The 12,359-nt window shown below is 40.9% G+C and overlaps 1 protein-coding gene across 1 annotated transcript in view; it reads right to left on the bottom strand.

Annotated features, from left to right (window-relative positions):
• MYH9 (myosin heavy chain 9) overlaps window positions 1-9,415 on the bottom strand; it is a 56,187-nt gene extending 46,772 nt beyond the window's left edge. The window contains exons 1-2 of the mRNA XM_009953572.2: window positions 9,066-9,415; window positions 2,953-3,109 (exon numbers count right to left, since the gene is read on the bottom strand). Of these exons, the coding sequence (XP_009951874.1) occupies window positions 2,953-3,109; window positions 9,066-9,398 (490 nt within the window). The 5' untranslated portion in view covers window positions 9,399-9,415. The remainder of the gene's footprint in view (window positions 1-2,952; window positions 3,110-9,065) is intronic.
• Window positions 9,416-12,359: the final 2,944 nt, after the last annotated feature.

Consider the following 12,359-nt stretch of genomic DNA (forward strand, 5'->3'; position numbering starts at 1 on the left):
CTCAAAGTGCATCAGCATAGATGTCTGAAAAGGGTTAAATAGTTTCTGGATTAGCAGAGGCTGGAATAAAGCTCTCATCTTCCTCTCCCTTCCCAATTCCTTTCCCGATGAACATCCCTTTGAGTGGTCTGCTTATTAGAATACCATAAACTGACTGAAAACCAAAAAAAAAAAGCCGAGTCCAAATCAATTAACATGCAAGGCTTTTCCGCTCTGTCAGCTTAAGAGATAACTATACCCCATGCTGACAAAAGTCAGAGTCAACAGCTTGCTATCCTTCTCCAGACCACGAAGGATTCCCGGTCTTCAGGGCTGTGAAAGTAACTTAGGCAAGGCAGCCTAATCCTAAATGCCTCCGGCTCATGTGGAGCACCGGACCCTTTCATCTTCTATTCTCTGTACAGATTCCTGCCATACCACTGGCTGCTGCACCAAGCCTCCCCCACTGCTAAGCAAAACTGAGAAAGTGGAATAGAAATGTTGCTTTCCATTGCCCCAGATGCTAGCCAGGACCAGAGACACTGCAACAACCTACTCACCTTCACTCCCAGTAGCACACACCAGAATGCTGCTGTTACCTCCTGCAATCAGGAAATAAGGCAGCAAACAACCCTGGAACGACCTCTAGGGTTCTTGCTAGCACACATACGCTCATGTGAAGCAACACACACAAAGAAAATTTTCCAAACCTAATTAAACAGGTCAAAGCAAGCTAGTTCAAAAGCTAATCGGGAATGATATTCACATCCAACGAGCTTTCCATAAAGTCAGTGACAAGGTATCTCAAATCAGGCAAAGAAGAGCCGGGGTAAACCTCTAGACTGCCAATATTGCTGAGAATATTGCATAGCTAGAATTGTTCTGGGAAAGGTAAACGCTCCATCAGAGCTCACAGCAACTTTCCCGTGCTAGGAAAACAGAGGCAGGGCTGCCATTCTTTAGCTTTGTACACCAAAGCAATTTAGGACTAGGATTTCCAAGTTTTTGACATCACTCAAGCAGTGGTCTGACAGAGACACCTCCCCTTTTGAAAAGGAAAGAAAATATCCATGTAGATTAATCACTAGCTCTGAAGCACCATCAGACCAGCGAAGTTCACCTGTCCCTTTTTGCAGGATTGCACTTGTCTGCATATCCACTGCCTTGTACTGATACATCTGGCAGGGATGAAGGACAAGATGCATGCACAGGCAGTTCCAAATGGTTTAACTTTTGTCTGTAGAGGCAAAAGGACTTCTTCAGTCTCCTTACAACAATGCCAAAGAAACTGTTTCTGAGTCTACATAGAAAAGATTTCTTTTTAGGGAACAGTAACTCTGGTAGGGTTGTCAAGCTTGTTTAAGAAAAATACACGTTGGCTCTTGAGCTGACAAGTAGTGGGCAAGAAAGTGAAGGAAATAAAAAAGGAAGTGAAACAGTGATATTCGAGGTTTATGAACAACCATGCCACCACGTATAGTATAGGCAGTGCATCTGTCCTTGTCCTTCATGGCAGATCCAGTCTTTGCCTGAGGGACGTGAGGTCCTACATAGGTCCAGGTTCACAGTTTTTTTCCTCTGGATACAGCATTCCTTTCAGAGTAACACATCAGTAGTACAGCTGTATTTCTTCAAGAGCTGCCACATCATCAAACTGCTATCAGTGCCCCGCCACCAGTCCACTGCGGCATGTCTGTACAGCCCACCCCTCCCCACCCAAGGCTTTAACAAATACAGCTTAATTGATCCATCACGTTACATCTCCCATGTGCTCCGCTCTGCATGGCACCACACTTCAGTAACCTTTCTCAGCATTCTTTACATGTAAAATTTGTTTAAAGTCATACGCGGGTAAGTGGAAGGAGTTTTTCTTGCTCCTTTTCCACTCTGGGCAACCATATTGTTATAGTCCTCCTATGCTTGGAGGTGCAAGTGGCAGTGAGGGCAGAGGAAAAGCAGAACTCTTTAAAACAGTCTAATTAGAATTTTAAAGCATGATTTAATTATATCTGGCCTTTGTTCAAAAAAGTGAGGCTAATGACAAGACCTAGGAGAGACAAACACCATAATCATTACTCCTTTATTTTCTGATGACTAGCAATCAAGTTCATACAAGCCATGCCAAATCAAACTGTCCATTATACCCTTTAAACCTTAATGCTTCTTCATATAACCCAGCTACAAATGGGAAGAAAAGCACAAGATACCTCTATACCTGAACACTCCCCAAACACAAATACAAGCACTGACTCTGTGAAAGACCTCCTCTCAGAAGGAGGGATATGCACAGGACATTCAGAGCTCGATATTTAAAAGTCCTCAAGTGACAAATGAACAAGCAGCAGATAATATATATGGTTCTTTACTTCTCTTTTGAATACAGGGGGTGGGAAGGTCAATCTGCTTGCTTTTATTCTATGAAAAGTCAACAGATGTATTTAATATTGCCCAATAGTAAGTTTTATTCTTAACAGAACAAGAATTTAACCAAACAACTCCTGATCAGTAAAACTACCACTGAACATCACACTTCAAAATGCAGGTTATACTAAGCTTGTTTTACCCAACCAGACTGTAAGACCGTATTTTAAATACTTTTGTTAAAAGCCTCTATCAACGAATACACATACTTGCCCACCTACAGCTATCATTCCATAGGCTCATCACTGAGAAGGGAAGTTCACTACCTCAGTCCGCCTTGCTGCCTTCTCTGAACGCCTTGCATTCACACCAGTCTGTTCTTTATGTCAAGTTTAGCTCTTGCCAGACTCTTTGTAAGGTTCTTCAATCCACTACAGCAGGAGAAAGCTGATGACAAAAGCTGGTAGCAAGTAGGTGTCAGGTGTCTGTCAGCAAGGACAGACAGTGCAACAATGCCTTTTGATAGCAGTGAGCTGCTGTTCTCCCACAGTGTTTTGACTGCCACCTTGATTTGGGATTTCAACAAGAGTCATTATCTCAGTCAGCACTCACCTTGCATCATACTCCTGTAGGCTGTGTCTGTGATGGCATAGATATGAGGGGGCATCTCATGTCTCTTTTTGCCTTTGTACATCTCCACTATTTCTTCTGAGTATATGGGCAGGTTCTTGTAAGGATTGATTACCACGCAGAACAGGCCTGAGTAGGTCTGGAAAGAAAACATCCCAGCAAATAAAGACATCTAAAATGTTGTATACTTGCACATTTTAACAGTATATTACTTGGAAAAACAAACCAACCAAACAGTTCTTTTTTAAGTGCTTCTTCCAGTGATGCCATGTGGGATGCTTCCCACTAAACAATATTGGAGTCTGAGCAACAGCTAAGGTCGTATCCACTTGACTAGTACTCAACCTTTCCAAGCATGCACAGAGCATCAACTGACACATTAGTCACACTGATATCAAACTGGCTTGCTCTCCAGCTAATTAACAGTCCACTAGGACTGGCTTTTCTTCCTTTCAAAGTTCCTATACTCAAGTCAAGTGCCTGTTTCATTATATAAGGTAGGTGTTCCGCTCCTAGAAACATGCATTTTATTATGTTCTGCCTCATGTTTGCTATGGATTTATCCAGTAATTCATCAATTACAATGTAATAAAACTTCAAGCCAAAATAGTTACTAAAAGAAAAATAAGACCTGTGTACTCCTTAGAGGTTTTCAAGGCGACTGGACTAGGTTGAATTCAGTGCTGATGCTGCTCTGAGCAGGCAGTTGGATTAGATGGCCTTCTAAAGAAGGCCTTTCCAGCCTGAACACTTCCATGATTCTTAATGTGATGGGTATAATTAGAACTAGATTCAAAACTGTAAGGTCATTAATGTAGTATCGTTCTGAACTAGTCAATATAGAAGATAATTCTAAAGTATCCCATGCTCGGAGTCAGCAACATTTGCCAAAGTTTACTTCTAATTTCAAACAGTTAATTCTTTGATCTGTGACAGCAAACCTCGATTTCTTAATCAGTTTCCACTGGCTTAAAACCTACAGTTCTAATGGAAGACAACTGTCAAAATACTTCTAGTGAAAATATTAGGCTTCTTAAAAGAAAAACACACCTTTGCGATCTGAATACCTAAAAAACCCCTAACAACTATTTCACTTGCAAAGGGTATAGGAAGAGCAGAGACTTCTTAGGTATATCCTAGATATTCTAAGAATAGCATTGCAAGCCCTGCTCCTGGGGTTTAGAGGTACCCTAGCTCCCTGTCAGTTTTAGAGACAGCTGTTTGAAACATCTGGAGAGGAGTAGCTTTCTACAGCAACTTGCAGCGCTACCAGGAAAGAGTACATTTGACACTTTTTATTTCTATTGCTACCATCTCTTCTATTGTTTGCTCAATGAAGAGTGCTTTGGAGTGGACAAGAGTTCTCCACAATGAGCACAGAGAGTACTTAATCAGATTTAGCCTCTTTAGCTAGATAAAGGTAAGGATTAGACTACAGTGATCAGAAGAGTGAAAATAGCATCTACTACACAGTTTATGGTCTTATATCCAAATTTTCTCCTTGCTGGCTTAAGTAATTAGCCCACTCTTACGTACAGCAGATTCAGATACAGCTTTCACCCTATGTCCCCCACAGAGCAAAATTTTCATAGGTATTTAAGGTTCCTTTTCCATTCTCCAGTACAAACTATCAGGATATGTTCCCAGGCCTTAATTTTTTTTTTTTTTTTAAATATCTGAGGAACATTCGAATAGCTTACAGAAAATACTATATCTCTTTCCAAAGTGGGAAACTATGAAAGTTGACTAAAAACCTTTTAATGTAGGACTTCGAAAGTTCCAGAAAGCTAAGCTTCACTGAGACATTCTAGTCAGCTTAGGTTTGAGGTAGTACTTGAAATGAACAGTTCAAGGGGTTTGCAGAAACCAACTCGGCAATGCTAGTTCCTTTTGCCTCAGCCTCACTTCTCCATCATACCAGACGGGACTTGTAAAGCACAGAGTAGCAACTGAAAGACTGCGTAATGCTTTCCTGACCTTTAACTACACTAGTGGAAGACAGAGTAGGACCAAAAGGTAGAAAGGAGTCGACTCAAGAGTAGCATGTTCACAGTACATGCAATACATCTTTTCCTTATACAGGCATGGAAATAATTGAGTCAACTGAACTGTTAGAAGAAAAGCTGTAATTTTAGCAGAGTTCTGGAAAACAAGTAAACAAAACCCCTCTAGACTGCCAGTTACAGCTGTCTCCATTAACAACCATCTTGCCTCAAATCCCATGGCAGCAGCAACATAGAATCATAGAATGGTTTGGGTTGGAAGCAACCACAAAGACCTTCTAGTTCCAACCCCCCTGCCATGGGCACAGACACCTCCCACTAGACCAGGTTGCTCAAAGCCCCATCCAGCCTGGCCTTGAACACCCCCATGCAGGGGGCAGCCACAGCTTCGCTGGGCAGCCTGTGCCAGTGTCTCACCACCCTCACAGTGAAGAACTTCTTCCTAATAGCTAACCTAAATCTCCCCTCTTTCAGTTTCAAACAGTTACCCCTCATCCTATCACTACACTCCCTGATGAATCGTCCCTCCCCACCTTCCCTGCAGGCCCCCTTTAGGCACTGGAAGGCCGCTATAAGGTCTCCCCGGAGCCTTCTCTTCTCCAGGCTGAACAACCCCAGCTCTCTCAGCCTGTCCTCATAGGGGAGGTGCTCCAGCCCCCTGAGCATCTTTGTGGCTCTCCTCTGGACCTGCATGTAGTAACATGCATGTAGTAATCAAAAGAAGATGCCCTATATAGTCCCTGTTCTCCCCCTGCAACAAAACTGTAACTCATGCCACAGACCAAACCTACCTCTCCTTTGAAGATGTTAATAAAGCTAAATGCCTGTTTGCTACTTTGGGAGGATTAGAAGTGAGAGCAAAAGAAAAGTGGTAGCAAGAACTGTGACTTTTTATGGCCATGTTTGGTGACAAATTAGAATTGTTACTTTTCAAGTAAGAATAGTGTAAAGGTCTGAAGCTGGACTGAAGCAGCCTTATGGATCAGAGCAGCAGTTTAGAAAATGGAAGACATTAATTTCAGTTAGAGTGATGAAGCCATGAAGCAGGCATGCAGGAAAATGCCATCACCTTCTTCCAGCATTCTAATTGCCAGGAGAAATACCTAAGGGAAGTTTCCTTGCAGTATAATGATCTCAGACAGATGTGTGAGGTGATATTTTTGTCTAATAAACAGAGGCAACTAGTCATGGCTAGGATATGCAACTGAGCAAGACCACCATGTCATGACTGCTGGTCAAGTACGCTGACAGAGTTTTCTATAGGAAGCAAGTTGAATTATATTGAGCAGAAGCTGCCAGCGCTACCACAGAGAGGACAAGAGTCATCTTCACCTTATTAAAGTACAAGTAAAAAGACTTCTATGCATAAATCCCTGAATTGAACCCAACGCTCCAACTGAAAGGCTAATCTATTATAAGCATAGCTGGCTTGGAAATCTGTACTTTGTTTCAGCCATTACTATCTCAAAATAGAATTCTGGCATTACCTTTCACTAACCATTTCAAGTGACACACGGGCCAAACTGAAACTAGTTTTATTTTTCTAACTGCTAAACTAGCTCTGAAGGGCTGAAAGGACCATCTGCAGCATGGCACAAAGCTTCCAGCATCAGAAAGTTTATTTTGCAGCAACTGTTAACTTCAATGAAATAACTGGAATGCGTAAGGCTGCATTTTAAGCTTGACACTGAATACAAACAACACAGTTCGGGTAAGCAACACAGAAGCTGAAAATGATCTTCTGATAAAGCATTCCAAACAGAAAGGGTTAATATGAAAGCCAGTCTACGAGCAAGTCACCTCAGTGCACAGCACAACCAATAAGCACACGGAAACAGCAAATTGGCATCAGACTCAAGCTCTTAGTTCTTGAAAGGTTTGACACTCCCTGCTCAAATTTGTTTGCACCAGCCATAAGATTTCCCCCCTCCTTTTATAGAATGGGTAGACAGAAAAATAAAGCTTAAAAAAAAAAAAAAAAAGAAAGAAGCCACAAAACCACACAGCCCTGCTGGCAAAGAAGAGCAAAAGGACAAGAACAGAACTAAATCATGCTTATGATCTTTCCAAGACATTAATGATAGAGATACATTGTGTGTATTCTCTTTCTTCAGAAGGATTAATAATCAACTAATAGTCACTCCAATGAAAGTATTTTAAGCCTTTGCATTAATCTCCTGACTTGCTGAGAACTGCTGACAGGTGAGATCAGTCCATTTCACTAGTGCACAGAAACGCAGTTTTGGCAAGGCTAAGATTCTGTAACAGAGAATTACTATGCTAAGTTTACTTGGGTGAAGGGCGTGGGGATTTTTTAATACTTCTCACAATCCAATTAGAAGAACTTAATTTATTACAGTCACAGACTATGTCTGAAATTTCAGAGGATATCTTGCAAGATACGTGAAACAGCCCATTGCACAGTGTGCAACAGACTTCGAGATCCTGTTGAATTATTTTCAACAACTTATTACATAACCTAGCAATGCTTCCTGTTCTAAAAGCGTTACATGTGATCTTGCACATCCTATTTCATCTCAATACCAAGATTCTTCCTTCTGAGAATAGATTTTTGACCAATAGTCAAAGGAGTTATCGACTACGCAGAATAACTAACTGCATCAACCTCCAACCACATTAGCTCTCAAAATTTTGACATCAGACAGTGTGAGTCAGACTAAATTTATATCAGCTTTGCAGCCTTCAGATGTTCTCTGAGCATTTCTGCAACAGTTGTCTATATGCCTTTGTGCCACTCTTCTGGAGCAGTCACAGAGTCAAGAGCTTCTAGTTTGTGTTCATGCTCCTTAACTTAGAAGGCAGCAGTTCACAAAGGTTTCTATCCAAGATGGATAGCTAGGGTGAATTCCTGCTATATGGTGTCTGAGATACCACCAGCCCCTGTTAGGGCAGAAGAGATCATCTGCAGCTTGCCACATAAGATGACTACATAAAAGACTGCATCCCTTTGGGTTTGATGAAGTAGTAAGCATTCAAAAAACCCAAAAACATACAGATAGACATGGCAGAGAATTTTTGCTTATGTTGTCTTCTCCACATGACAAGAGAGGCAGCTTTGGGGTTTCAGCAGCACAAAAGAGGCGGGGGAGAGCAGAAAATCTAGACAGACTTTCTTCAAGGACTATATTAATGTACATGTTTACATATGAAATTCATTCTTTAATACATTTTATTTTAATAGATCTTCTAACCTACTGTGAAAAAGATTTCATAGTGCCTAAAAATAGTGAACATCCCACATTTCTACATCCCTCAAGATTTCATCTCAGGCGGTCCCATTTTAATTTTGTAAGCAGACGCTAGTCTGAGAATAAACAAACCAACTAACACTAGCTCCTGTTTTAACCAGTGACTGCACCTAAATTTTACGTGGTCCTGCTCTGGCAGGGGGATTGGACTAGATATCTTTCAAGGTCCCTTCCAACCCCTAACATTCTGTGATTACTACTGAGTTTAATCATTCATGATAATGGCACCTTTGTCATTTCCACAGCAATAAGAAGCAGGAATCTCTGTTCTTGTCCATTTTGGGGCGGAAAGAAAAGGAAGTATTTCCTATCTGTAAGCAGATGCAGGCACATACATGCCTTCTCTAGTAAGACACTCAGATCCAGAATTTTTGTAACACAAAAAGCTTGGCATTAACATTCTTTCCCACTGAAGCTCCAGACATGAGAAAAAGACATTCAGATGTCGGGTATATTAGGAGTGTGTTTTTATTATTATTATTTGGTTCAGTTCAGATCAGACTCCCTTGTTTACTACTTTTCAACTGCTCACACTTCTTGCTAAAAGAAAGTTAAATGGCATTCAAAACATCCAGCAAACGAAGACATTAAAATGTTAAAGACAGATTTACCCAGCATTCCTTGAAAGCTTCAACATTAACTGGAGGAGGATTGGCATAGTTTAGTGAAAAAATTTTAAGCAGAGGGAAGAAGCTAAGTCACATGAGAGTTGCATAAAGGGGCAATGAAAGGTTAACATACATATTTCAGAAGCAAAGTGATTACAGTAAGTTCACACACTATGTAATCAAGAACTCTTACCCCAACAGACAAGATTACTTACATAGATCAGTCCTGAGTAGTATCTCTCCTTCAAGTTGTGAAGCACAGAAGCTTCATTCAGGCATGTCAGCTCTGCCATATCTTCCACTTTAGAGAATTTGGGGGGATTCATCTTCTGGATGTCATCCTTATTTACTTTCACTTTCTTCCCATTCTCTGCCAGTTCCACGATGGCCTCATCTCCTACTTCTTCCTTCAGGCTTGCTGCCTCAAACCCATTCTTCTCTGATGGAACCCATACCAGCTTCTTAGCTGCCCAGTCAGCCTGAGTCAAGGGGTTATTAATGATGTTTTTGTCCACATAAAGGTACTTGTCTGCATCTCTTTGCGACATTGTGTTTCAGAACTGGGGACCTGTGAAAAAAGAGGGGGGGAGAGATGTTTTTAAAGCCTCAAGTTGCCTTGCAAATTCCTAGAGGCAGACAGGCACATGCTAAGTACTCTGAGTCCCTGGTCATCAGAACACGCCTCCCCCTCCTTTAGTTTCATGTTAGTAAGCACTGGTAAGTTGTCAAACTTCCAATAAGGTCAAAGTTTTGCTTGCCAAGAGGATGAAAAAAAAAAAACCAACACACAAACTAGCAAGCAGTTAAAAAAAACCCTACAACAAAACACTGACCATTAAGCATTTGGAAGCCATTATTTGGCAGAAAAGAGAAAGCACATTAAAGTGGCAAGCATCAAACGATTTGTAAAGTGTGCCAACACTCATAGCGTCAGATACTATGTCAGTAACGTTCAGGTCAAGATTAGCTCTTCACTGCCCTACTTGGTAGAGATATTAGCTCAGAAATATAATCATAAATGTTTAATCAACACTTTTACTTCCTATCTCATTGTTCTGATAAACTACGAATCAAATAACACAACTTCTTATAAATGACAAATACCAAAGTGCATGATACGCACACTTTGCTTCTAAAAGACATTGATAAATTTAAGGACACCAGTTAAGACCGACATTAGATACTTGCCATCACCAGCTTAGCAGCAACACCCAGCCCACCGGTTTGTATCTTATTCCTAGACAATGTTCAGTAGGCAAAATACCTCCAAGACAGTAACAGAATAAACCTGTGATCAGGAAATTTTACAGCAAAAAAATTCTCTATTGGAATCCTGCTATGAAGCTGTGGTCAGGTAGAGGAGAGAGTACCAGCCCTACAAGAGGAAGATGCTCAGAAAATGGCACCCTAGATTGATCTTTTCATCAAAAGCAAACCACTACCACTAGGGATTTTCCAGTTTATAAGGCAGCAATTTTATTGGTGCCATTCAGAAATCCTTTTAATCAGAAGAAAGGACTGCATGCGTCAAGGCTCATTAACCATGTAACAGCAGCCTCTTTACAGGGTCCCATAAACAATACTTCTTGGATCCTTCCTTACAAAGATACCAGTGTCCTCAATATATGTTTTTCATAACTTGGATAGAAGCTAGAGCCAAAAGAAGACGAAATTAAAATATCGACATTCATGTCATGGAAGGCTGTCAGGACCTATAGGGACAACTTTTCTTCAGAACATACCCATATTTACAAACCAGCCTGCAAATCAAATAGGTGAAGTCTGACTATAGGTAACACAGACAAAAAGGTGTTGAGAGCAGGACAGAAGCAGTTCAACTCCTGAAATATGCATGAGAGCAACAATAGATGTTGAGTCCCAGCATTAGCAAGCAGTGAATGAAGCCAGAAAAACATCAGCTATAATAATGATGGGCACAAATGCCCACATCAGTCATTTGTAAGCATGTAGGGAAATTCCTTTCAACAAATGTATCACTGTAGGTGGTATGCAACTTTATGCCAGAGACTGTATGGATAGCTCTATGTTCACAGTCAAAAAATTCTTTAGCAAACAAAGAGAAAATTACTCTATAAATAATTGTTTCCTTTAGTTTGAGTTTAAAATCTTTGTCTTAAGCCTTACAGGATATGCCAAGCAGCTATCCCACACTTTCCTTCCCCACAGGGTCACTGACACTCCCACCTCATTCACCACAATGCCGATTCTCACAGCAACTCCTCCTCCCTGGCTTTTCATATTTGTATTGAAAATCCAGATTTTAATGGGTACACGATGAAGAAATTTGTTGCAGAGATTGGATGTAGCAATCAGGAGGCTGCCATGAAAAATTTGAGCTGCGAAGACAGCTCCAAGACCGCCCTACAACAGCTAGCCTGACAGAGCATGTAGGAAATCGAGGAGACTAACAATTCAACAAAAGATATTGAGACTCCATGACATTGCAGAGTATCATCTGCAGGTTGTGGTCAAAGGGTTAAAAAAAGGGAGTGGAGGGAAGGAGGGAAAAAGGAAAAAAAAATTCAATTGTGTTCAGAGTTGTATCAGGTTTGGCAAGGCAACAGCTGTGCTCTACCCTCCATTACACAGTTTCCTGCCTATGCAACTCCCAGAATCTAACCAGTTGCCTTTTTTGGCTATAATCAGGCAGGACACAGAGGCAGTATGCTTCAGCTAAATTCAGTTTCATCATTTCCTGAGGAATCCTAAGTAACCAGCCATCTGAAGTGTCCTACATTACACTGAAATATATTCCTCACTTCCTTACTGTTAAGAGTACACACATTCAATACACCATGGAGGATTATTCTGCGATAAAGACTAATTCTTTTTGCATAAGAAATACGTAAGACTACACAAAATCTTACAAGACATATCCCCAGCCAGTTCTAGATCTGGAGAGAACTAAGGAGAGAAGATATCTACAGAGAAAGATTAATCAAAGTCTCACAGGAGGAGAACCTCAAATTATCTTGCATACAGCAAGACTGCATTCTTCAGCCAGTAAGAAGTCATTCTATAGCATCTATCCCTTTTTATACCCAGGACTGAAAACAACTTCCACAGTAAGAAGAGAAACAGCCTAACATGGCTATTCTAAAATCTCACCAAACACTAAGTTTTATATGCCAGTACCACCAAACAGTGAGGAGATTCAAAGATGGTCTGCAGCTCAAATTTTAAACAGACTTGAAAATTACCCTATTGAATGGCAGCAGCAAACAATCTTATTATCACCATCTCAAACGCTCCAGAACAGAATCATCAGGTACTAGAACTAAAAAACTGGAGGATCATGCTAAGATAACATGGTATTAGTGCTATTCTCGAGGTTGACTTCTAACCCACAGGGCCTCTAAACTAGCAATACCACAAACCAACCATTAATTTGCCTTCTCCACAAGAACAGTACTAGAGGAATCAGATTCAGCAAGTTTCATCTCATGGGCTACAAAATTTTCTTCCTAGCTTATGCTGCATTTCACCGG

This window comes from Leptosomus discolor, chromosome 1 (genome assembly GCF_034619465.1).
Source record: "Leptosomus discolor isolate bLepDis1 chromosome 1, bLepDis1.hap2, whole genome shotgun sequence".
Lineage (NCBI taxonomy): Eukaryota > Metazoa > Chordata > Aves > Leptosomiformes > Leptosomidae > Leptosomus > Leptosomus discolor.